Below are 26,681 nucleotides of genomic sequence, written 5' to 3' on the forward strand. Positions count from 1 at the left end.
ATTTCAGGGGCCATGCCCAAAGTGACATGAGGAAACACACTTGGGGGAAGATGAGCTCGAGCTGGAGTGCTTGTGCTGAAAGGACCAGAAGCAATTCAGCCTTGACAGAATTTCTTGAGTGTGTTTTGCTGTTTCCCAGGAAATCTGTACATTTGGGGAAATGCCTTTGGATAAGAGAGGCTTCCCCAGGAGCCCCCAGTGAGCGAGTTAGGTGCAACTGTCTCCCTTTGGGTCCCTGTGGTCCTTTCAGTGCTTGAGGCCCGCTGCACTTGGCAGAGGGGCAGGAGAAGGGACAAGGCTGAGAAAAGCAGCTTTGGCATCTGCCTGGGCCTGCGCAGAGCAGCCCAAGCACCTGCAGCAGAGTGTGTTACTGCCCTTTCAGCAGCGGTCTGAGCTGCATCATCTCTGTCCACCTGAGAGCCCCAAAGCTCTCTTTTGAATTCAAAGGCCTTTATGCACACCCTAATGACATCTTCCCTCTCTGGTGTGTTTTAACTCTTGGCATCTTGCTTGCTGGGAGCTGCAAGTGCAAAGACAGCAGCACCGAGCTGGGCTATGGGCTCCCAGCACCGTCCAGAGTCCATCCCTCCAGACTTTGCTGATCTTGGTGTGTCCTGGGCTGTCTTAGGCACTCGGGGCAATGGATTCCTTCTAACATGGAACACGTGGGGTGGGGTGGAACTCAGGGCACGTGACAGCGTGTCCAATGGCCCTTTGTGACATGGGCCCTTGCTAACACAGGTGCTGGCAGTGACGCGGCCACGCCACAGTGCTCGGTGCATGTGATGGGACAGGACGTGTCAGAGCTGTGCTGTGAGGAGCCCCACGCAGCCAGCTCGTTCCTTGCTGACCCAGAGCTTTTCCGAGGCACTGCTCCTGCGGCTGGCCTTGCGGCCAGACTGCAGACCTTCCTGACTTGCAGGTTTTCTGGAGCATCTGTCCTGAAGGTGCCCTTGAGGGCAGAGTAGGATGGCAGGCAGAGTGCTCAAACTGTTAAGAGTGTTTAGGAGGGGGAGAAAGAAAGGCCCTGCAGCTGCCCCCACACAGCAGACTGAAGAGTCAGAGCAGTTCCAGCCACTGCAGGATGGTAAGTGGCAGAGCTGGGCCTGGAAGGGCTCCTACCTGTGGCCAGCTTGCCCCTATCCCAGGCCATGCCATGCCATGCCATGCCATGCCCTCCCCTGTGGACATGCCCATGGACAGCACCAAACAGTGGCTGGGCTCACCTCCCGGTGGTGGCCGTGCTCCATCCCCTGGCCATCCTGGGGCTGTCCCTGCCTGGGGAGCGCAGGGCTGGCCTGTGTGCTCCGGCCTCTCCCACAGCCCCTCAGCTCTGGCTGCGCTCCCTCTTTGATAGATGCGGCCGTGGAGCGGACACAAGAGCAGGACCCTGCCCGTGGCCGCTTCCGCAGAGCAGCACAGGTACCTGCAGCCAATCCCACCTGCTGTCACTGCTCAGCCGAGCATGACACCCTGAACTCTCCATGGAATGTCCCTCTCTTCCTGCCCTCCATTCTGCTGCAGATATTGCTGAGGTTCCTGTGCATCCGGCGTAGAAAGACCACCACCAAAGCAACTGAGGGCACAGCTGAGGCTGACTCCAGGCTGAGCGAGAAGCAAGCAAAGCCTGATGTTAGCACAGCATCCACAGAGTGCACAGAAATCTCTCACAGGGCAATGGTTCACAGGGCACTGACTGAGGATGTGGCTGTCACAAACACTGACACCAAAATAGCACAGGGCATCTCAAAGACTAACACCACGCCAACCCTGGTTCTTGCCCCCACACTGGATCTTGTCAAGCAGAAGGATTTTTATTGTCAGCAGCAGGTAAGCCCTGAGGCCGGGCCTGGAGGCCTTCCAGGATGGTGTGGCCCCTCAAACCACAGCCATTGGGACACCTTGGCCTCTGAGGCCAGAACAGTGTGGTGGGAAGGGAATCAGTTCTTGGGCGACACTGGGGAAGTTGCTCCCTTGGACGGCACTTCAAGTCTCCCCATGCCTCCTCCAGGTGCCAATCATGGTGAGGGACATTTACCAGAGCCTTGTGTCCCGTGGGACTGTGGATGCCGGGCTGCGCATCCACATTCGCGGGCTGGCTATAGAACACCCTACTCTTGTGGCGCTGACCCTGCTGTACTGTGCCCCATCGTGTGACAGGTATGGGGCATAACTGCCTTGAGAGCTCAGAGCTAACCTGCCTTTAGAGCCCATGGCCCTGCAGAGCCTGTCCAGTGGGCTCTGCCAGACAGGCAGAGATCTCCAGGACTCACAGGTCCCTCTGCTTCCTGAGCCTGCTGCCATGCTCCCTCCCTGCCCCTCGGGGCACCAGGGCTCTGTCACCCAGCCTCATGCAGCTGCACAGGCCATGGTACTGGGGGCTGAGATCTCTCTGACATGCAGCTCTGGTCCCACAGAGCTGCTGCAATGATGTGGAGAACTATAGGATCATGGGAACCAGCGGCTAAGAAAGTCTTTCCAACGCTGCTCTATGTGATGCAGGACTGGCCACTGCACAGCAGATCCACTTCCAGTGGGGACAATAAGGCTGTCTTGGCCCTGGCTGTGAGTTTCTGAAACTCGCCTTTGCTTGCCCCCAGGTCGCCTCTCCAGAAGCTCTCCATGCCCTCCCCATCCTGCATCTCCCTTCTTAAGGCACTGGGCTGAAACCTGGCCTAGGGGAAGGCTCGGGGGCAGCAGGCCGGGTGCTCCGGGTGCTGCCAGGCCCTGCCACATGGACACCCTGGCACTGAACGCTGTCTTAAGGTGCTCTGTCTTTTGCAGACAACTGTGGTGCTCTGGGTGATTGCCAAGGTGCCCGAGTGCCAGCACACAATAACCTTTCATTCCGCCCACCTGCTGGTGGCTCTGCTCTTCCAAGTTTTCGTCACCACAGAGCAGATACCGGAGGACGCTGAAAACTTCTGGAGAGCGTGCCGGGAGGAACACAGCCTTCCCACTAAGCCCAACAGGTCCCGCTTGTCCTGTCCTTCCCACGCCCCTGTGCCCAGAGCCAGTGCTCCCAGCGTGACCTGGGCTTTGCTCTGCACACAGATTTGCGGTGCAGATCATCAAGGCTCTGCTCTGCCGCCAGCGGTGTGGCGATGAGGTGTTGCTGGCTATGGAGCGCAAGCGTGTCTGGGACACCCTGCTGTGTGCCAACACCCACCACTATGCAGTGGGTCTGCTGGCCAGGTGAGACTGTTTCTCCCTGCTGCCCCTGGCATTTGTGCCCACAGAGCCCCACACAGTCCCTGTGGTTGTGGCCACGTGGGCCTTGTCACTGAGGGACAGCAGGGCAGACTGGAAAAAGCTGCGAGAGGAGGGTGCCCAGGAGCAGCTGCCTCCAAAAGCGTCCACGTCCCCTGGCAGGGTGCTGGGCAAAGATCACAGCTCTGTGAGGGAGTCCTGGCACAGCTCTGCCCGCCTGGCTCAGGACCTTGGTGCCTTTTTCCCCCTGCCAGGGAGTTGCGCCGTCACCTGACCTTCTTATGCACCCCGATGACCATCTGCCTGCTCAAGGTGTTCATCAGGGAGCAGCCCCGCTGGGATCTGCCTGCCCTGGCTCTCCTTGTGGAGGTGAGCCTGAAGGCCAGCGCTGCCTGCCTGAGCCGCCTCCCAGCACTCTGGCCTCTCAGGGCTGCGGCCGCCTGACACGGTGCTGCACCTGGTGCTGCCGCCTGGGCCTGGCCCTGGCCCTGGGCTGTGGCAGGCTCCTGCCAGCTGCTCCCCTGTCACTGCCCTTTGCCTTTCAGTTCCTGGATGTGCTGGACTTGAACGTGTGTGCTCGCAGGATGCTGACGATCATGTCAAAGCACCTGCAGAGCGAGTGCACGGAGAGGCGTCGCCTGGCGCTCAAAGGCTTCGTGGCGCTCAGCAAGTCTCCCTTGATGGTGAGAAGGGGGCAGTGGCTGAGGCCGCGCTGGCAGCGTGGGGCCGGGGAACAGAGCCCCTTGGGCTTGGCTGGGCTTTGGGAGCTGAGGCAGCTGTTCCCAGCCCTCCGGCCTCCTGGTTCAGCTGCCCCAGTGCTTCGGGATGTGCCTTTGGCTCCTGGGCCCTGCAGCAGCAGCAGCAGCAGCAGCAGCAGCAGCAGCAGGCTGCAGTGCCAGGGCGGTCTCGGCGCTGAAGCCCTTCATGGATTCAGAGCACAGCCTTGTCTTCCACACAGGCCGAAAGCCTCTGCGAACTGTCTCCAACGTTCCTGGAGCTCCTGAGCCATGCAGACGGAGAGGTGGTCAGGATGACCCTCTCTGTGCTCATGAATGTGCTCCAGGACAAAGACATCCTGGTGTCCACGAGGTGCAGCACCACTGCCCCGATGCTGGCTGAGATGCTTGTGCCACTCTTCGACAGCGTAAGGCTCTGTGCCCCTAGCCACAGGCTTTGGATGCTGCCCAGAAACTTTGTGCCCTGTGGATTTTGGGCCTTTGCTCAGGGGAGCTGGGAAAAGTTGATCTTGAAATCTCTTGTCATTTGCCACCAGGACAACAGGCATGTGCAGCTGCTTTCCATTCAGCTGTTTCAAAAAGTGATGGAGCTAAGAGTGAAAAAGGGAAAAAAGCTCCTGAAGACCATGGTGAAGCAGAGCCTGTTGTCCCTTTTACCCTACCGGCATGATGAAAACCAGGATGTGGCAGAGGTGAGGTCTTGTGGGCTGCTCATGTCCCCCAGGGAGCAGCTTGGCTGCCTAATGCCCTTGCACCTGGCAGGCTCCAGCCTCGCCCTTGGCAGAGGGATGAACATCCTGCATTGCCCTGGGCTGTCGTGCCACCTCTGGCTCTTTGCTTCTCTCAGGCCTCTTACAAAACACTGCTTTCTGCAACTCGGTTCCTTGAGAGGAGGGATCTGGAGCAGATGCTGACAAGGGAGCAGGCGCTGCAGTTCAACGATGGCCTGGTAAGGGCAGCCTGGAAGGCCCAGCCGCAGCCTGGAGCAGCAGCCTGCCCCCGGTGCTCAGTGTGTGGCGCTGGCAGCTGTGCCCCCGCTCAGTGCCACAGCCAAGGGCACCGGCCTGAGCCCCACACGCTGCTCCCTGGCATGGGATGTGCAGGCTCCTGCCCGGATCCTCTGGCCCCGAGGTGGTGCCAGTAGAGCCCCAGCCCAGGGGCAAAGCCAGTGCCAACTCTTCCCTCTGTGCTCTCTCTGCAGCCGCCAGGGGACGAGAGCCAAGCACCCGAGCAGCCGCACCGGGCAGAGCCCGCCGCAGCCCCAGCGAGGGGCGGCCAGGAGGTTCATTGGTGAGCCACGAGCCCGGGGTCCCTTCCCTGCCATGCCGGCCTCGTCGCGGCTCGGCCCCAGCCCAGGTGCTGCCCCCGCAGCGGGAGCCGGGCCTGGGCTGGTGGAGCCCCGGCTGCCCTCAGGGCTGCTGCCGTTCTCTCCAGCCGAGCCTCGGGCGGCAGATGCGGCAGGGCCCGGGCTGAGCGCTGCTGGGGGAGGAGGGCGTGCGGCCTCAGGGCTGGCTGCGCCCGGGGCGGGGGGGCAGCTGTGCTGCTTGGGGCCACGACAGGCTCTGTGTTCCCAGGAATCTTCCGGCTCCAGGTGACGGGGCAGCAGCAAGAGCTCCAGCCCGTCCGTGAGGGTGAGTGAGGGCACTGCGGGGTCAGCAGGGTGTGGCGGGGGAGCTGCAATCCCTGTGCGGCTGCTGAGGGCTCTGCTCCCTGTGCACATGACGGGTGGCGTGGGCAGAGCACACGGAGGTTTCAAGGAGCCGTGGGGGATCTGTGGCCAGCACCTTGCGGCTGATCCCATTTTCTCCTGCTCCTTCCAGACCATGGCAAGAACTGGCTGCCATGGTCCTGGCAGGAGGTTCTTCTCGGGCCCTTGTGCAGATCCCGGCTCTGACCGTGGCTCTGTTCCTCTCTCTTGCAGCCCTTCAAGTGCCTGGGAAAGAAGAGGTGTCTCCTCCTCTCAAGGCTGCTGGAGCTCCAGACTCAGCTGATGCTGCTCCCAGTTGAGCCTGTGAGGAGCTCCACAAGCTTCTCCTGCCTCTCTCCCTTGTGACAGTTCCCCCCATTCAGCCCATCCTCTTCTTTCCCTTCCAGCTCATGCCTTTGCTTCGCTTTGCTTTAATAAAGTTTGTCTTGTTCACTTTCCCCACGTCTCTGTGGAGCTATGGTGAAAAAACTGAAGCCCTGGGACACAATAGCCCTTGCTGTTGCTTTCTTTCATGTTGTATTGTGTCCAGTGAAACACGGGAACAAGGGCAGATGAGGCTGAAAAGGTCCCTGTCCTGCAGGTCCAGCTGCACAATGTGTTGGAGTTTGTCCTGGTTTGAAAGACAGATGTCTGCTAAGAAAGCAGGAGCCTTCTTGAAATGAAAAATTGTTTCCTGGGTTACGTTAGGGTTAGGGTTAGGTTTAGGGTTAGGGTTTCTCTGGAAACCTATACATTAGGGGAAATGCCTTTGGATAAGAGAGGCTTCCCCAGGAGCCCCCAGTGAGTGAATTAGGTGCAACTGTCTCCCTTTGGGTCCCTGTGGTCCTTTCAGTGCTTGAGGCCCGCTGCACTTGGCAGAGGGGCAGGAGAAGGGACAAGGCTGTGAGGAGCAGCTTTGGCATCTGCCTGGGCCTGCGCAGAGCAGCCCAAGCACCTGCAGCAGAGTGTGTTACTGCCCTTTCAGCAGCGGTCTGAGCTGCATCATCTCTTCCACCTCAGAGCCCCAATGCTCTTTTTGGGAGCTGTAAATCAGAATACCTTTGTGGAACACACTGATGTTATTTTGGTTTTTGCCTTTTTCCTTTTATGTGCCCTCTGTATTTTTCACCCATGTAGTTGTAGCTCTGTGGCCTTTTATATTATTGGTTATTTTTCCCAGTAATTTTCCATGGTCTTTTCCTAACCAGAAAGACAAAACACATTCCAGAGCTCCAAGCCCTACAGTGTTCAGGGCCCCAGTACTATCTTGGTTCTTCCTGGGAACCAAGGTTAATAGCAGTTCTTCAAGATACATCTTCATGGACCAGTACAACCCATGCCGCCGGGGGGGGACTCCAGAGAGGTATTTGACCACGGGGGAATTGTATAACCACTTTTTTTTTTTTTTAATTGGTGCTTCTTATCATTTAATGCTGATTTCCTAACACCTATAAAAATGTATTCCCCCTTCAGAGGTGGGCTTTTGTGGTCATCTTTCCATAACTCCCCCTGAGAAGCTTCAAATAACAATCCACTTTTATATTATCTCCTTACTAAAAGTATCTTGACTTTCATTTCCAAGTTGAGGAAAAAGGCAATAGTATATGCACAATATGCACATTAAGATAAAACCCCAATGTGATAAATGTATTCATTTATTACTACAATTATGCAAAATTTATAATAATGTTATAGACAAGAATTTGTAGTTAACTATAATGTAGTCCTTTTTTAATATACAGGCTTATTTTAGAGATATATTTTAGTGCTGTACCCTTTGTAAAACCTTCAGTTCCCCATAAATTGAGTAGGACTCTGTGTCCTCTCACAGTTTTGTGACTGCCAGACATGTGAGCTCTCTGTCTTTCTCCTCATACCCTCTTCAGGGATCTATTCAATGGAGGAGGCTTAAGAGCAACTTTCTTTTCAGTCCTACAGAGCTCCAGCTGTTGGAAAAGGCACATCCAAAACCACAGGCTCAACTCTTGGAGGACAGAGGGACACACTTCCGTGGCAGGGGATATTTAATTTTGCTCCTCGTATTGAAAAAATAAAGATATGTTTTGAGAAAAAAATATTGGACCTTTGATTATCTTTATTTCCTTTGGGCTTTGTTCTGTTGTATTATTTTCCTTTAAGGCACCTTTGATTACACTGATAAGTTGGTATAATTTGGTAGTACATCCTTGTCTTAGCATTTTTTAGTATGTATTGTAGATATATTCATTTTTATGGTTTCTAAATATAACAAGTAAGAGACTGGTGACTGCTCCATGCAATTGTTTTTCCACATCATTCTCTTCAGCAGGAATTTGTGTTTGGGTTCCAGATCTGAGCGGCCATTTACAATGCAATTTTACATTGAAATGCCTCTAAAATACAACACAGTGCCTTTGAAAAACAAAAACCAAAACAAACAAAAAAATACCACCAAAACAACCAACTAATCAACCAACCAACCGACCAACCAAACCACCAAAACCAAAACAAACAAAAACCAAGCAAACCCCCCACACTGGCCCCAATAATTTTTCCTTTTTAAATTGACAAAAAGGATACTTTAGAGAGTGATAAAAGCAAGGCTGTGGGAAGGTCCATGAGAAGGCCTCCAGCCCGAGTTGTCTCCCAGACAATTCTCAAACAGAGCAAGTTGCCTGAAGATGCCTCCAGGTGAGTTTTCAGTGGCCCTGAAGGTGCAGACCCCACAGCTTCTCTCTGAGCATCTGTCCCAATGTGTCCCGTCTCCCACTATCATTTATTTGTTTTCACATCTACAGGTGCCATTTCCTGTGCTCCCACCTGCTCCTGCTGCCTCTGTTCCTCAGAGCAGGGAGCATTATGAAGGCTGAAGATAAAAGGTAGCAGGTCTTTTGTGGTTTTTCCAATGCCAAAATAATTGTCTGATATCTTGTTCTCAGATAAAAATGCCTGACTCAATGGTTTTTACTTTGCTTTTTATTGGTGATAGCTTTTCTCTGGAAGTAAATGGATTAATTATAGTACAGTAAATACATGAACAACAAAACAGTGCCTGCTAAGCCAACATAGACTGGTGTCCATTTATTGTAACTCAGAAAGTCAATGCAAGCCAAAAATTAATATAGTGCTGTGTACCTCTTGAGCATACTCACTGTAAAATAAAATACTACACAGTTCACCACCAGTCCTCTGATTAAATTCCTTTATATAAGACTGTAATATTCCTTGTAATGCCATCTAAAATTATCCAGAGAAAATAAAATCAAAACTCAATGCAACTAAATGTCTGTCTTATCTGCATACACTGATTAAGTTATTGTCATTGCCTAGCTGAGCTGTATTTAAGTCCTGGCAATAAACATTTATTCAAAGAAGTGGAAGAGAAAGTGCGAGGATTTGTTTTGCAGGTGTTGATGACATCTTGTCCCTGAAACTGGTTCCTGTGCTTCTAAAAGAAAGGGCAAAATGCCCCACTATTTCTAGGAGAACAAAGACACTTTTGAAGAGGACTTATTCTAAGTTTTGGTTAAAAATAAAAAATAATTCATTTAGGAATTTAAATATAATACAATCTTGGTTTTAAGGGAGAACCTGAAACATATTGAGAATATTTTTTTATTTTTTATTTTCACTGGTCTAGTCCAATATGAATGCAGCATAATGTAGGCAGCAGTCATACAGCTTTGCTAAGGCATGGCCTGTGATCCGATGATTAATGTCAACATTTTGTAATGAAAGTTTCAAGCCTCGACTGGCTATTGATAAAGTCTTAAAATTCCTAATGGATTCTCAAAATATTTTGCAGCATGTGATGAAGGAGGCAAGATCTGTCTATTAAAAGGATGATCATCAGATAAGCTGTGTTATAAGAAAACCTTTGCAGGAAGAATTTTCAGGTTATTGATGAACTCTGGCCTTAAAGAGAGCCCCAGTGCAGCGAGGGTGGCAACAACTCCCCCAGACCCTGGAGTCTCGGACCTCAGGCAGCCACTGATGACCAAAAGGAAAAGACAAAAACAGGACAGGTGTTGGTTTAGCAAAATCCTGAGATCCTTTATTGAGCCAGGGACTGAGACGAAAATGAGAGTAGAGTTGTGAGGGTAGCGGTGGAGTTTAGGGTTGGGGTTCAAGAGCGAGAGAGCAGGGGACTGCAAAGTTGGTGGGTCGAGGAGGACAATCAATGGAAAAAACCAAGGCAGGAACACTACAGTAGAATTTAAAGCCATGAATGTATAGGAAAAGATGAACATTCTGGGGAAATTTCTTATCTGGCAAAATGGGCTGTCCTGGTTTGAAAGACAGGTGTCTGCTAAGAAAACAGGAGCCTCTTTTATTTGAAATGGAGGATGTAAATACCTTCCCTCCAAATTATTATAATTTTTAAATTAAGGGGCTCTCAGGCATAGATATGAGAAAGAGGAATAACAGTTCTTTACTAGGAAAATTAAAATAGAAATACAGTAATACAAAACAACAAGACACACACAGGGTTAGAATACAAGCTGTCACTCCATCAGTCAGTCAGGGTGTTGGTAGCAGTCCAATTAAATGGTGGTTGCAGTCCCCCTGGAGTGACAGATGTGGGTCTGTTGAATCACTGGTCCTGTAGAAGAGTGCAGTTTTCCTCCAAAGCTCCAGCAATGATGTAGAAGGACCTGCTTTTCCTCTGGAATCTAAAGGAAAAAGTTTGCCTTGGTGTTCCAAATCTCAGTTTTTATCCAGCTAGGAAAGGCTTGGCTCCTCTCCCTAGCTGGAGCATCTCCCAGTGGGGTGATGGAACACTATCAGTCATGCAGTGGGACTTAATGGCTGATTAACAGAAGCGATCTTCCTGGAGGAAGGATGGGTTGTGGAAAAGATAAAGAGCACTGGCCCCACCTGGTTTTTAACAGATGACCCCTTAGCAGAGGATAATCTGCCAGGGAGATAAGGATCACTGCCCCACCTGGTTTTAGCAGATGGTGATTGAACACCTACTTTGGGTCACATCCTGTACTGGAACATAAGACAGAGTGTCTTTTCCTGGCTGTGGGGGCACGCCCCACAGGCTGGAGGGGCGGAATCTTCTTTTAAGTCACGCCCCTCACCCGACGCTCTCTGCCAAGGTAGAATCCCCCCGGGATGGGGGCACTCCACACCCCGGTAAGAACCTGCCTCTCGGGATGAAACCAGCTACCCTGTAAATGAAATCAAGGATTTTCAGACATGCACACACACATGTGGTGAGAGAGCATGCAAAGGATCAAGTGACTTTTTCATGTCATGTTTCAAACACCTGAATGTAGGAAAATTAATGTAATGGGGTGGTTCAAGTTCCAAGAACTTCCCAAAAAAAGCAGGCCTGGATAATTTTAAGTAAAAGTGCTCTTCCTGCAACTTTATTTTCACCACCGCTTTATTACAGGCTCACCACTGTGATGTCTGTAGTCATTAACAGAACGAGGACGGGCTGAAGAATTTTTCAGTTTTCAAACACAAAAATCTGGCCTTGAGGAAGCAGGAGAGATGTCAGATATTTCTCCTGGGTCACCTAGTGATGCATTCTGCCAAGGCAAATAGGAATGAGCCAATTTCTGCCTTGTGTTCAGCTCTGTTGTTTTGATATTTTGGTTAACAACCTTCAACTAATATTTAGGTGTATCTGCACCTCTGCCGAGTGGTAATCAGATTAAAACCAGCTTTTCACTGCTTATTCTGCATGCTACTCGGGCTCCCATCTGGACAGAATGTTTTCTTCAGGCACAGATGTAAATAGACAACCCGCCCGTGTGCTGACTGAGAGCAGCAGAAGGGAAATTATTGCCCTCTGGAAGAACTGGAAGAGTAACCAGAGCTGTTGCCTCTTTATTGGTCTCTTCTGGGGTCCAGTAGTACTAAGTCACGCTATGCTAATTAAATTACCTAAGGTCATCAGTTTATCGTCCTTTATTAGCAGATAATGACAGTGGTGATGGTTTAAGCTCCAGCTCCTTTACTGGCACACAGAGACTGCTCAGCTCCCAGAAAGGTTTGAGTGTGATGGAAGAAATCCTTTAAATCTTTCTAAGAGAGCTGGTGAGGGAACTTCACACAGCTGATTTCACCCAGAACAAGATCTAAACAAAGGAAAAATGTTAATATTAAATTTTCTCGATCAGTTTAATGATAAACCATGACAATAAATGCTAAGGAGTAGTAAACCAACAATTTCAGGAACACATTTGCCTTTGTGGGAGAGCTTAGAGCATCACCATTGGTAACTCTGTTCCCTGGATTTCTAAATTCAAGATGGCATTTCCACATTGACAGCAATCTTCACCAAAGGACCCCTGCCAATATTGGTTTGTTGATCATGTGTCTGTCAGGGTAAAAATATGAAAGGTGTCTACTTTATTTCCCTTAAATGGACTCTATAATGTATCTGCAGCCTTTCTGTGGTACTGGACCTAGTAAATTTATGTGCTAGTAATATAGCTTGTCTAAACAAGTAAATGACAAGAAATAAAATACATTCTATTGCTGGTTTGTGCTACCAATATAAACTAGTGTAATGTTCAGGAGACTGTATTTTAACTCCTCAATTATTGCATCATTTAATATCAAATGATCAATTTCATATGTTCTGCCTTTTCAAAGAAGCTTTCTAACAGGTGCATTTATCACAAAGCACCTTTTTGTATCATTAATCAGCAAATGAAAGCAATTGTCTTTAGTAAACCAAATCAACCCTGGAGAATGGAATCAGATAAAAGTTAACAACTCTCACCATAATTGTCCTCTGTCAGTCCTTTTATCCTACACATAATTAATGTGGTCAAATCTTTAACAATGCTGAGGACAACAAATATTTAACTCCACCCTCAGCAGATTTTGTTTTTTCCCCTCTTTAAATCTTCCCCAGTCTGGAGGCTTTCAGTTTTCCTGGCATCAAAGATCCTATTGATCTTTAGCTGTTTTTTATCCACATATATATTTAACCCATCATTATTACTTCCTTTTATCAATGCTTGAAGGACTGATCCTCCACAGCCTTCCAGGGTTTGTGTCCCTGACTGTGTCTCATTTTCCTGGGATCTTTGCATCATATTGGGGAACTAGATGAAAATCAGAATGGTCTTTCTTCTGTGCTATTTGCAGTGAAATTTGATGCTATTTTCAGTGATTTTTTTTTCTTAATCTTTTCAATAAAAAGAATCTTGTCTCTTTCCCTGCTTACTTGCATTTTTAATCCCACATCTCTGTCTTGCTCACAGACATAAGGATCTCATTGCTAAGCAGCACTGAAGCAGTTGTGGAGTGCATGACTCCTTACAATAATTATGTTAATTCACTATAAACCAGGTAGATTTCCACATGTGTCTTCAGTTAACTTACCAGTGTTGTCTTTAAACCACTCAAAATATTTTTGCTTCCAAAAGTTTGGGGGTTTGTCTTGTTTCAGTATTATCTAGAGCCCTCACATCATTTACAGCTTGCACCGTGTCACACACTGCCACCTTTGTCAGCACCTAACTTCTGCGCAGACACTCTTAACTTTTGTGACATTTCCTAAGAGTTTTTCGAGTAGCTAATCAATTTTCTTACAGACATTTTCTTTAATGCATAATTTTTCTCCAAAAAAGGTCTCTTTAAGAGTATTTGCAGTTGAAAGTTATTTGCTGGTGCAGTTAGATAAGCTTTTGTTTGAAGAATGTTTCAAAGAAAATGCAATGCCAAAAAGTGCAACAATTCTACCTTTGTTTGTGAATACTGAAGTGTCTTTGACATTGTTCATGTAATTAATTATTTCATGGAACAGGTGTGTAATACAATCACATTTCCTCCCCTAATTATATTTTCAGCTGAAGTAGGACACAGAAAGAGTGCTGCTGGGCATGCTAAGGATATGAATCAATAAAATAGACCATATTTTATGGGCTTGTGTTATTGAGAGTCTGTGAGGATGAGAAGCCTTGCCTGCCACAGAGGGCACCAGTGAACAACACTGATGTGATCCTGAGCCACGGAACTTAGTAGAGTGATGAGCTGTGTAACATCAGTCTGATGTTGCTCTCCTGCATGCATGTGGCAATAATCATACTAGAACAATGGCAGAGAGAGCTCACATCAGTCTGGAAAATCCCCATTACTTAGAAAATCCTAATTACTGAAGGTGTCCCCTCTGCCGTATGACACAAAGGGCTGTGCTGTTTGCTGAAGAGCCCTGAGCTGTCAGTGAGTTTGGTCAGCCTGAAATGATTCCTGCCTCTATAATAATTTAAAACTGCAGAGTGCAGGATCTAGCAGGTCCATACCTGAGGAAGGGGCTGGAGGAACAGGGCCAGACAGAATTTGCTGGCAGGAAGAAGGGCAGACAGAATGCAGTGAGGCTCAAGAGGAGGGGAGGGCAGGGGAAGGGACACCAGGCCAGGTTCTTCCCTCTTTTCACAGCAGTGAGTGCTGGAGCCCATGCTGGAGCCAGACTGAAGTGAAAATTTGCAGATTTGGGAGTAGTGTTTATACCTGAACAGCAGGATTCAGCTCCATTCCATTTCCACTGAGCAAAGTTCCTTGGAAGCAGTTCCTTCAAAAGTGTCTGAATTTATCTGAGGGCCTCATCACAGAAGTAAGGAAATTTTGAGCTTTTGGCAGTCTCTGGTGGTGATGGCCATGTCATGATTTAGACCTCATGGAACATCAGTTTGTTCAGTGGGAATATTTTCAGCCCTTTGGAATACTTGGATGTTTCAACCTCTGTCAGAAAGCAAAACAGGTTTCAAAGTGTGTTTTTGGTGAGATGTGTTGCCCACTTCAGGCTCCTCGTGGCCACTGATGTCTTGTTTTCTTCTGAACATCTAGCTATAAGGACAGAAAATTGGAACTGGTTTGGAATTTGAAACACTAGCCTCCCCCCTCATAGCTATAACCGGTGGAAATGGAAATACAAAGCAGATATGTTTGTCAACACAAATTCAAAACCAAATCACACTCTTGTAAGATGTTAGATTGGTCTATAGAAATTTAGTTCTTCCCCCAACTCCCCCCTTGACCACTTTCCATTTTTGATCCTATTAGAACTGCTTAGCAGAGGGAGACCTTCTAAATAAACAAATAATAGGAAAAAACTTCACCTGGAAATCCAATCAAGTGATATTTTTGTAGAAATTAGCTTTTTTCATTCACTGCTCTTGGAATTGCTACTTTTACAAGATCTGTATAGACACAGGACTTCCATATCTGCCTAAGTAAACACTTTGCTTTTTTATCTCCACTATATATGACAAGGGATAAGTAGATTACTATTCATGAGATTCATGAAAAACTTCAGTTTCAAAGGCACTTTTGTATTAGATGTCTTAATCCAATTGTCTTTATTGGATTGAAAAATGAAAAATCAAAATATATTCTCTTGACCACAAATAATAAAAGGAAAAATAAAATTGGTGTGCACACAGCTCAAGCTAATAACAAAGAACTAGCAGAATCAGTTTAAAAAATCGATTTGTCCCAAGCAGCGCTTGCAGGGGCCTGGAGTTCTGTCTGGTACCAGAACTAAAGTTGGTTTGTAGAAATTTCCAGGCTTCCCAGTTTAATTTACTCTTTTTGTTTGAGATTTTTTTCTCCCTAGCTGAATGTTGATTCCTTTGAGATGTTCTGGAGATATGGATCTGTCTCATTCCTGGCATGTGTCAATATTTTCATTACTCTTTCAAGACATTCTGTTATGCATGCTTTTGTTTATTATTTTTCACAAATTGATTTTTATCTCCTGAGACTTTTAGTTTTCTTGTTTTAAATACAGGTTTATTCACAGCTATATAAATGGTAGGAATGGTTAATGGCAAGATGATGTTTCTATTTAGGCAATTGCCAGGAAGTTTTAAACATTTATAACAAATGTTGGTAGAAACTTCAACTTTCTGCAACTAGAATGGAAGAGGAACATGCTGGTAAAGACTTTACTTGCAATGTATCTGAATATTGCAGTGCAAATTATTTTATTTTCTTGAAACTGTCTATTATATGCCAAAAGATTGAGTGCTGTGGAAATGGGGGTGGACAGGGGAGCGGCTTCACCTGCAGATGCAGGAGGCATTAACCTGAGACCATGGGAGGTGACATGTCAATGGGGTTATTCCACAATAGGTCATGTTTCTGCTTCTTGTTCTCAGTTGGTTCAGGCCTGCTCACATGCAGGGGCATGCTCCTAGACCGTGTTTGTGACTGGACCTTTGCTGATATACAGATACCCCTGGGCATTGTTATGTTTGCCACACCCCTGGGTCTTTGGACAATGACCCTTAAACCGTGCAGTTTTAAGTTTGTTATTTTATCCATCAAAGTTCTTTGTTTTTCAAGCCAGTCCATCCTTTCAGTCCCTCTTTTTGCTCCACAGACCTCTCAGGCTGGCCAATCCCTGTATTGCTGCCTCAATGGTGACCATAGTTTTCATTAGGCATGAAACCATTCAGTTTTCATTATGCAAAAACAAACAAACAAACAAAAAACCAAATAAGAAGAAAAGCCTTACATGCATTTTTCATTTTCTTTCAACAGAGTACTATAATCATGAATATGACCCAAGTCTTTGCTTGGTCCCAATAATCTCAAAAGTGCTTAGACCTGGAAAAGGGTTTAATTATGTCATTGAATCAAGGTCCCTGCAAACAGGTGACTGGTGTTAAACCTCACTGTGAGTGATGTGCTCATGTTCTGTGAGATGCTGAATTCACTCCAGGGATCTGTGATTAATATGTATCAAATTTTTATTGCTTACAATGCTCCAGGTATGAACTACGGCTGAAATTCTTCTGCAGTATTTGTCAGGACTGTGTGAAGTAATTATAAATCATATGGAAATAGTGGGCCTTGAGAGAAGAAGACTCTCAAGGATCTGTAATGAAAACCAAATCTACAAGCATTTAAAATATTCTCACTGAATTGTTCTGAAAGAGAATCAAATAGCTGTATTGCTGAAACGTTTTGTGCATGAAGAGATTTACTCTCCAAGGGCAGGTTATGCTATTTCTGTATAAAGCCATTATTATTACCTACAGAACATCAAAGAATCAATACTATAGATAGTTATTTCCTTGTGTCCTTATTTAAACAAATTCTAGTGGAAAGAAGCAGAGAAGTAGATTATCTAATTTTTTGCTTTTAATGGTGTTGGGAATGAAGCATATTTAAATTCCTTGAAGAAACTTGTGTCTTGATTAAAACATACAGGAAGAACATATCCACCAATTCAAAAAAATCACATTAGATGTTAAAAATTTTGTTAGTGATGGGCCATAGACAAATCTGTAACAGACTTCTTATTTTGCCCCAGATTTGTATTTCCTTTCTGCTTCATTTTCTGGGGGGGGTCATCAGTGTGGTGGTTTGGGGTGCAGAAGACCAGATGCAGGGAATGCTGCCTCTCCTCTGCATGTCTCTGTGCCAGGCTCCAGGAGCAATCTGAGCATCTTCCTTCTTATTCTTAGATTTTCCTCCCTCTGCCTGTGCAATGGCTGCTGCCAGCAGCCACAAATTAGCCCATTAGCCATGCTCTTCTCTGGGGATGATGTCACTGTTCAGGCTGTCTCTCTCACACTTCACAGAGTTTTTTATTTTTACCTTGATGAAAAGGATACTTTCCCTACACTTAGCCAATCACATTCAAGGATCCAGTTACACAAGTTAACTCTCTCTTACACAAATCCTACCCCTCTCTGTGCTATGACTTGTCTAAAGTTTTCCTTTTCCCTGTTCATCTTTCTGAACAGAAAAACAGATCCTTGGTTTCAAAGTGTGTCTAGGAGAGAGGTGTTGCTGTTTGATGGTGCTCTGGAAGTGCATTTGGTCTCTTGCATTTGGCAGCTGCGACAATGTGAAACAATGTTGGAGATGGGGCATTGGAGGCAAAGTGATCACCCTTTGTTACTCCTTTTAAAAAGCCAAAAGTGATGACAACACTCTCAGATAACAGTGCATATGGTTCTGATTTTAACCCTTCCACCATCCTGAAGAAATCCATCCCCTGTCTGAGAGGAGCTGCTGCACTCTGGGGATGTCCTTTCCTTCCTGTGACAAGACTGTCCCCTCCAGCAGAGCTTCTATTCAAGCCTTGCAGAGTAAACGTAGAAAAAACCAGAATAGTCTCCAACAAGCCTGTCCAGCCCCTGATGCCTTAAGTTTTATCTTTCATATTCGTCAGGCTCTGTACCGAGATAGTATGCAACTCTGAACTTCACATAAAGTGTTAGCGAGTTCTCTTCACAGTTTAGTTAGACAAAACAATCCTTTTCCAGTCCAAGAGCAAAGAACACCATTGCAGCATAAACAACACAAATTTTGGGGAGCAATCTGGGAGGATGGGACTTCATGATCTGAAGCTGTAATTGGACAATTAACCCCAATACAAAAATGGATCAAAACTTAGAGAAGTGTGACAACTTGTGACTCAGAGTCTGTCGTGGGTGCAGCCACGGCTGGGCTCTTGTACTGCCCAAGGTGTGTCCTTTGAAGGCCTTTTAATAAATACATACTTCATTCCTTTCACACTGCCTAGCCTCTGTTCTAGGTAGTCTGATAAGGCATTTCCCCAACAGACACAACCCTTCCCAGGCAGGACAGGGTGTGTGGAGTTGTGTCCAGGCTGCTCCTAGTACAAGCAGGAAAAGCTGCACTTGAGAGAATGGCAGATTTGCATTTACAGGTGAACTGCCTCTCCTTTGGTCAGGCATCCTTTCCTATTTCACTGTGCACTGTAAATCCAAATGGAAATATTTCCTGGTTTCAGAGGGAGGAGCAGTCATGTTTTCCTACTTTTGTATGCAATGATTAGAGTTGGAGGGAAAATCATGGGCCTCGGAGGAGTGATTGCATTTATTATGCCAAAGGAACAGATGTTCAGGCTTTTCATACCCACATTCAAAAACACATTCCTATAGACTGCTTCTTTCCCAAGCATGTACTAATGAATTTAAGCCTTTTTTTTTTTTTTTTTTTTTTTTTCTTTTTTTTTTTTTTTTTTATGAACATGAACATGAACAGAATTCATAATATCTTATTCAGGATATCATGCAGAATAGTAAAAGTATTGCTTTAAAGAATGTTATTGCTGTGAGATCCCTGTCTATTTCATCTTCATTACAGTCTTCATAGAGTGCCCATGCTGACATGGAGCTGAATCTCAGTGGAAACACAGTGTGGAAAAACTGTTATTTTTCCTGTCTAAAATGTTGATATAAAATCATGGGTTGGGTGTTTTTGTTTTCTTTTAAATCTCATTCTTCTAGCTAGTAAACTCTTTTTTTGTAAAGAAGTATGTGAAAATGTTATATGTGTCTAAATCCACTGAATTTATTAGACTCTGAGGTTTCAGTCACTTCCAGTAGTCTACTGATTAATTAATACTCTAACTGATTAAACTTGTCAGACTAAGTCCTTGTCAGTGCTCTGCATTAGAATTCCTAATGACTACTAACATGTTCTCCAATCTCAGAGTATTTATTTCATCAGTAGTTTCTTTATCAGAAATTATGAGAAAAGGATGAAAATAGAATTTTATATTGTGAGACAATGTTTTCACAACATGAATATAATTTGGTTTCGGCATTTCTGCTTGAATGCATTAAATATTTTCATTGAACTATAATTTTGGATGTAAAAAATGTAAAGGGGATATAAAATCAATTTTAAATCCTGAAATGTAAAGGCTAGGCTATTAATTAGAGGAAGAAAGGTCAATAATCTTCCTACAGATGCTTCCAAAGCATCTGTGATAATAATACTGGCCATTTGCTGAGAGACTTCATATCCAGCCTCAGGAAAAAAATCCCATTTCCCCCATCCTCGTTGTCAGTCCTTTTTCAATACAGCACGTGAAAATCTGCTCTTTTGCACATGCAAATTCCCCATGAAGAAATAAAAACATTTATTTATGTATGTTTGTTAAGTGTCCAGACTTGCACTAATAAAAGAGATACACTTCTGAAAATTTTGTATGCCTCTGTGAATTCCATAGGTCCTGATTTTGCCAGTGATATCATAAAACACTGCATTTTCAGTTTTCCACCAGATTTGGCGGCAAGCTGCCTGTGAGCTCTCAGGCAGATTCTGTCTGGTATTAGCTCATCACTTCAAATCTTGATTACTGAAAAGTCAGTGGTATCTGAATTGTTCCTGCCACCATGTGTTGCTGCAGGTTTGGGAAAATACAACTTTTGGCTAATATCAGACCTCATACTCCTAAGGCATAACTGAGCTGCCCACAGGAGTTTGTCTGATGTTCAGCAAAGATGCATCTTTTAACTTTCAGCCTGATGTAGAGCATCTTACAGCCCACAAGAGGAAGTTTTGCAGCCTCACAGTCTTCTCAGAGAGTGACTATTACCTGAAAATATACATGTTTATAAAGAAAACATGCTATACGGCAGAGACTTTAATATTTCATAAGCTGGTTCAAAAGAGAGCATAGCTTAAACACAAGATCTTCAATGAAAAAATGAACATGTCTGAGGCTAAATAGTGTAAGGCTCATTTTGCTTTAGTTACGGAAACTGGAGGCATAAAGAAAGCAGAAACAAAAGCTTATTTTCTGTTAGATTCTGTCAATGTCACTAAACAAGGACAGTACTACTTTTATTAGTGGTGCTTCACAGATTCAAACTGCATTATGCAAGAGTAGTGGTTTTGCCAGAGGAGTGCTCTTCTGAGTCTGCCCACCCACACCAAGCTCCCCAGGGGATCATGAGAGCTGTGATTTGCAGGAATTTCCAGGTAAAACTCTCCCTGGCACAGCTCGCCTTGCTCAGTGCCATGAACAGACCATCCTTAGGGGTGAGCTCCAGCCCAAATCCCAGCTTCTGAGGGAGCTGGAAAATAGGATTTTTAGGGAATGTGGGTATGTCCCCCAGCTAAATGGTTATGACAAAACAAGAAAGAAGGGCAATATGAGCTATAATCAGAAATTTCATCCCACATCCTCATCCTGCGCCAAGACAGGTTTCAGGACCAGTGTGGAAATATGTGATGGGAGTGGCAGGTGGTGAACAGAAGTGGGTAAAGAAGGGAGGAAGAGCAAAAGGATGTGATGCACAGAGCTCTGCACTATCAGTAGCTAGTCCTCTGTGGACATGTCCTCCACCTTATTCCAAATATCAACATAAAAACAAGACCAGGCAGAGGCAGTGTCTTCATCGTGCTACCCTGCAAAGCTGTAGGCAGAACTCTGCCTTTATCCTGATGGAACCTGGAAGCAATCCAAGGACTGACTGGGAAGTGAACTGTGGCTGGACTGGTCAGGGTACTGGGGCTGCACAGGTGTTGACTGAGGACAGCTGCACAGGATGGAGCAGGACACCAGCCCTGACATGGGATTTTCCACACGATTAGTCAGGATGTGGACCCGCCCAGCACTCAGGGGAAAAACAGATGGTAATGCTGGAATTCCTGTGGTGGTGGCTTTTTGAGGTGTTGAGAAATAACATGTAAGCATGCCAGGTATTAAAAACTAGTCATATCTAGGCAGTTACAGTATTCCCTCACTTTTTGGATCAACAAAACCCAGTGGAACTCAGTTCCTAAGTATGTTGTCTCATCTCCTGCCTGGATTTTGTCAGTCCAGATTAAGGTGACCATTGTACATTTCATATTGTCTCAGTGCAGACCAGCAGTAAGAATGGCATTCTGTAACATATGTCCAAGAAAATACCTCTGGCACGTGACTTTTGACACAGGATCTTGTTCAAGGTGACCTGTTTGCATAAGCAGAAGGACAGAGCTTCGTCTGACCTCTGAAATGTACATGGAAGCCCCCAGCAGCCAGGGTGATGTGCCCCACAGCTTGGTGACAGGGAGAAAATGCTCCAGATGCCACAGCAGCAGCTGAAAACCAGGCAGCCCTGAGTGTCCCTTCAGATGGACAGGAATATCTCTGTCTGCAGCCCAGTGTCCCAAAGCCAGCGGAACCTTGCAAGGACACGCAATGTTCTGCTGCCCAGCATGATTCTTCCCAGGTGATTTAAAATTACCAACACTTTCAGCTTTCTCCTGAGGGAGAGAAATAGTTGGTAGACAGGCAGCCTAATGCCTAATTGCTTTGCTATTATATTTTCCAAGGAGATATATTAATATGTACTGCTAAATCTCATGTTCTTACTGTTATAATTAAGGGTCTGTCATAGTTTTCATTACAAAACTATAATTTTAGGGATTTATAACTATTCCCAGGCCACAAAACTTTGCTTCAGGCTGCAATTTGGTGTACCAAGATCTCAAGTTAAGAACAAATTTATTGACAAAAGCTTACAAATATACAATTTCCCTTATTCTGATTTATTTTTGCAAGATGTAAAAAGTAATGTACACTCATATATGTGTACATATCTATAAATTTGCTCCTACATTTTTGCAATTAAGTTCAAATATAGGTAGTGTATTAATCCAAAATTGAGTTCAAATGATGAGGCAGTTGAGCTTTATTAATACTTCTAGTTCTGACAACAGCACAAATTTATAAACTGAAAGCATCTCATGATTTTTATGCAACCACTGTCAGCATTTTTTCTTCTACAACTCCAGAAAGAAAACTTAGATTCTTTCACAGGCACTTCACTGAAGTTCCTGCAGGTCTCCAACTCTCTGGGCACATAATGCCATGAACCTTTTTGGAAAATTTCTTTGATTTGTGTTTCAGTCGAGAGCATATAGAAGCTCAGGTGGGTTTTCTCTTTGTTTCTCACAGAGAGAGAATTTATTTTTACGCCCTTCTCTTTTCTAGCTGTGTATGTGTAATTTAAATCCTTCCTTCCTTCCTTCCTTCTTTCCTTCCTTCCTTCCTTCCTTCCTTCCTGGAATCCTTCCTGGAATCCTTCCTTCCTGGAATCCTTCCTTCCTTCCTGGAATCCTTCCTTCCTTCCTGGAATCCTTCCTTCCTGGAATCCTTCCTTCCTGGAATCCTTCCTGGAATCCTTCCTTCCTTCCTTCCTGGAATCCTTCCTTCCTGGAATCCTTCCTTCCTTCCTTCCTGGAATCCTTCCTTCCTTCCTGGAATCCTGGAATCCTGGAATCCTGGAATCCTTCCTGGAATCCTTCCTTCCTGGAATCCTTCCTTCCTGGAATCCTTCCTTCCTTCCTTCCTGGAATCCTTCCTTCCTTCCTTCCTTCCTGGAATCCTTCCTTCCTGGAATCCTTCATTCCTTCCTGGAATCCTGCCTTCCTTCCTCCTGAATCCTTCCTTCCTGGAATCCTTCCTTCCTTCCTTCCTGGAATCCTTCCTTCCTTCCTGGAATCCTGGAATCCTGGAATCCTGGAATCCTTCCTGGAATCCTTCCTTCCTGGAATCCTGGAATCCTGGAATCCTGGAATCCTGGAATCCTTCCTGGAATCCTTCCTTCCTTCCTTCCTTCCTTCCTTCCTGGAATCCTTCCTTCCTTCCTGGAATCCTTCCTTCCTGGAATCCTTCCTGGAATCCTTCCTGGAATCCTTCCTTCCTTCCTGGAATCCTTCCTTCCTTCCTGGAATCCTTCCTTCCTCCTGGAATCCTTCCTTCCTGGAATCCTCCTGGAATCCTTCCTTCCTCCTGGAATCCTCCTTCCTGGAATCCTTCCTGGATCCTCCTTCCTGGAATCCTTCCTGAATCCTTCCTGGAATCCTTCCTTCCTGGAATTCTTCCTTCCTTCCTTCCTGGAATCCTTCCTTCCTGGAATCCTTCCTTCCTTCCTGGAATCCTTCCTTCCTGGAATCCTTCCTTTCTTCCTGGAATCCCTCCTTCCTGGAATCCTTCCTTCCTTCCTGGAATCCTTCCTTCTATCCTTCCTGAAATCCTTCCTTCCTTCCTGGAATCCTTCCTGGAATCCTTCCTTTCTTCCATCAGCAGTGTTTGAGGCTCTTAGAGGAAACACCCATGACACACTTGCACAAGCACTTCTATCAAAAAACAGGATTTTGTCTGTGAAGAGTGATTAGCATAAACCCACAGAATTACTGCAGTGTTGAAAGTACAACTGCTCTTGATACACTGTCAGTAACTCATTAATTCCATGAGTGGTTCTGAGTACAAATCCTGTGGATTTAACCCAAACCACGTTTTGCTCTCCTGACAGCTCTGCTTGAAACTGCTCAGAATCTTGGCTTTGGCAATCCTGAAAGGCAAAAATTCTCACTCTCTCTGTTCTGCAATCAAATACCAACTCAAAGCTGGACAAAGAGATTCTTGTAGGAATTACTACATGACAGACTTGTTGTCCCAACAGACACCTCCCTTTTCTAGGAAAAAAGAGGCTGCGTCTTTAAAAGCCAATTCATTTTTCACCTCTGTTGGAGACATAGTGCCATTACTTATTTTGAGAGCAAGCTGGTGAAGTGGTTGTGGAAGGAAAGGATCCACTACATCCAGGAATGATCAGCATTAAACTTCACAGAGAATCAGGATATAGATACAGGTAGTTATAGATATAGCTATAGATAAGCACAGGATTAATACTGTCCTCTGTGAAAAAGGAAAAAGCTAAAATTCACTTTAGCACTGGTTATATTTATGTAAGATTTGCATTAAAAATAAACCTCATTACTCTTTCTCATATATTCACTACAGCCTGAGCAAGCATCCATCACCATTCTTGAATTGCCAAGAAGTTGGCTAATCATCCATTTCATTACTCTTTCTGGCAGCCATGCAAGATGGCACACAACTGCAAATAAGCTCTTAAAGGTTCCAGAGTGTTCTGTGATTAGTGGGAATTAATGTGAATTGGGATTTGAAGAGCCAGCAAGCAGATTGCAGTGCAGAAGGTTTTCAAAGGAAACTTGATTTCTTGCTGGAAAAATGAACAGGGTGAGTGATGTACCTTGGAATAGCTCGGTGGTAAGAACCTCCAGGCTCAGGGACTGTCTGCTTTGTTTTCACTCATACCCTGGGTGGTTGCAGCCACCTTGGGGTATCAGCTCCCAAACAGAGGACTGAGCTCATTCTGGGGACAGAGCAAGGACTGAGCTCATTCTGGGGACAGAGCCCTGTGGTCGTGCACACTGGGCACCTCAGCTTTGTGGTGCCAAGAACATCCCTGCATCTACAGTGACTGGATGCCAGGCACCCACCAAAGCTGCTCTTTCACTCCCCTCCTCAGGTGGACAGGGGAGAGATAATATAGCAAAGGGTTCATGAGTTAAAAACTGGGACACATCTCTCAGGAAATGCCATCACAGGTAAAACAGACTGAACTTTGGGGTATTAACTGAATTTATTACTAAATAAAGCAGGGCAGGATAATGGGAAGTCAAATAAATCTTAGAAACATGGGGCATAGGGGTTAGATCAGTGCATCACGTGTTTTTTCTCCAGCTGCCCAGGGAGAGTTGTTGTTCTCCTGCTGCACTGTGGAGTTCCTCCCACCAGGTCACAGTCTCTCTCAGGCATCCTCCTGCTCCAGCGTGGGGCCTTCCAGGGGCTGCAGGTGGATCTCTGCATCCCTGTGGATTTCCATGGGCTGCAGGGGCACAGCTGCTTTGCCATGGCCTTCACCATGGGCTGCAGGGTAACCCCAGCTCCAGCAGCTGGAGCACCTCCTGCCCTTCCTTCTCCACCGACCCTGGGTTCTGCCAAGCTGCTCCTCTCACATATTCTCACTCCTCTCTTCAATATCTGCAATTATATCTGTGCAATAACCTTTTTTTCCTTCCTAAATGTGTTTTCTCAGAGCCATTCCCACCATCTCTGATGGGCTCAACCTTGGCCAGGGCTGGGTGAAGCCAGCATCATTGGCTCTCCTGCACTTGGAGAAGCTTCCAGCTGCTTCTCAAAGAAGCTACCCCTGTAGCCCCCTGTTTCCAAACCTTGGCCACACAAAGCAGATACAATCTCTGGGTTGGGCTGGTAGCAGTGGAGGGCAAGTGATCCAGGGCCAGAAAGGGGGATGAAAAACTTCAGGGCTTAGGTAACCCCAACACCTGGACTAACTGAACTAGCTCCTTATTTTCCTCCAGAGACCAAACTGAACCATTGCATTAAGCACATGCCTTCCTGGCTGGGAGCAACTCCACCATCACATTTTGGTGCTCTCCCGTAGTCAGCTTCTGCAAGACATTTGTGTTGCAGAAACAGGTTCAGCCTGTCAGGGGCCGTGAATGCTGCGCTTGACATTGCAGCTGGGGTGAGATTCTGTTGGGCAGGTGTGCCATCACGAGCTGGGACCATGGCTGGGGCTCCCCAGCTCGCTGTGAGAGCAGAGGAAACTGCATGGTTCTTAGCTGCTGGCTGAGTGTGCTGTCCTGGTGCAGCTGCTGCTGGATCCTGTGAACTGTCTGGCAGCAGAATTCAACATAAGGATTGATTCAAAAACAAGTAGATGGAAGACTAATGATGAAACATAATAAAATACTTCCCAAAACCACATCCCCTTAAGCATTTGGAAGCTGCTTTCAGTTTCTTCTTATAAAGGAGGCTTTTGTCTGGAATTAAGGGCTCCCCTGAGTTCCAAGTTGACGCTGGAAAAGCTGCCAACTGCACAGGACAACGTGTGAGATTAAAGAAATATGTTGTTTCCTTGCACTGCAGTTCCTGGGAAAAGCATGTGAGATTAAATAAATATGTTATTGCCTTTGCACTGCACTTCCTGAGGGGAAAAAATCATCACCAGTAAATCAACTGGGCCCAGAAACACAGCCAGGGAAATATACTCTAGAGCATTGAGCTTGTAGTGTTGTCAAATTTCTTTTTATCCCCCAACAACCTTGTATTATAAATCTGAAATGGTGTAGCTGAATTCTGCACAAGTTTTTTTTCTCTCTTGTTGGCAAGACATGTGAGAAATAGATTTGTAAATTATTCTCAAAGCATGACTGAAAGCACTCACAGTCTTATACATCTGTATGGGAACTCTGAAATAAGGTGTGCTGACTTAGAAAGGTCATGGAAAAAAGAAGACTTTGTTGAGAGAGATTGAACTAGAAACAGGTTTCATACTATGGCCTTTCAAAAAAACAGATATTTTGGGGAATTAGAACTGTGAAAGACATGGGAAGACCACGTGGGGTAACATAATAGGTGATTGGTGTTAGAAGCATTAGCAGCAATGTGTGGCAAAAGCTAATAGGCTGAAAAATATTTATAAGGTATTGTAACC

At 45.9% G+C, this 26,681-nt stretch overlaps 1 protein-coding gene and 1 long non-coding RNA gene across 2 annotated transcripts; both read left to right on the forward strand.

Annotated features, from left to right (window-relative positions):
- The first annotated feature begins 505 nt into the window (after positions 1-505).
- LOC306815100 lies at positions 506-1,703 on the forward strand. The gene is made up of 3 exons (XR_013777318.1): positions 506-1,087; positions 1,358-1,422; positions 1,525-1,703. It is a non-coding gene; the product is annotated as an uncharacterized lncRNA (long non-coding RNA).
- A 73-nt stretch (positions 1,704-1,776) lies between these two features.
- On the forward strand, positions 1,777-5,954 carry LOC306815095 (maestro heat-like repeat-containing protein family member 6; the record flags this gene model as incomplete). The annotated part of the gene is made up of 12 exons (XM_079331723.1): positions 1,777-1,830; positions 2,012-2,160; positions 2,418-2,565; positions 2,785-2,972; positions 3,055-3,195; positions 3,465-3,579; positions 3,756-3,893; positions 4,169-4,639; positions 4,795-4,896; positions 5,149-5,237; positions 5,382-5,578; positions 5,869-5,954. The coding sequence occupies exons 2-12, from the start codon at positions 2,021-2,023 to the stop codon at positions 5,952-5,954; spliced, it is 1,815 nt and encodes a 604-aa protein (XP_079187849.1). The 5' UTR covers positions 1,777-1,830; positions 2,012-2,020.
- Positions 5,955-26,681: the final 20,727 nt, after the last annotated feature.

This window comes from Erithacus rubecula (assembly GCF_903797595.1).
Source record: "Erithacus rubecula genome assembly, contig: SUPER_Z_unloc_8, whole genome shotgun sequence".
NCBI lineage: Eukaryota > Metazoa > Chordata > Aves > Passeriformes > Muscicapidae > Erithacus > Erithacus rubecula.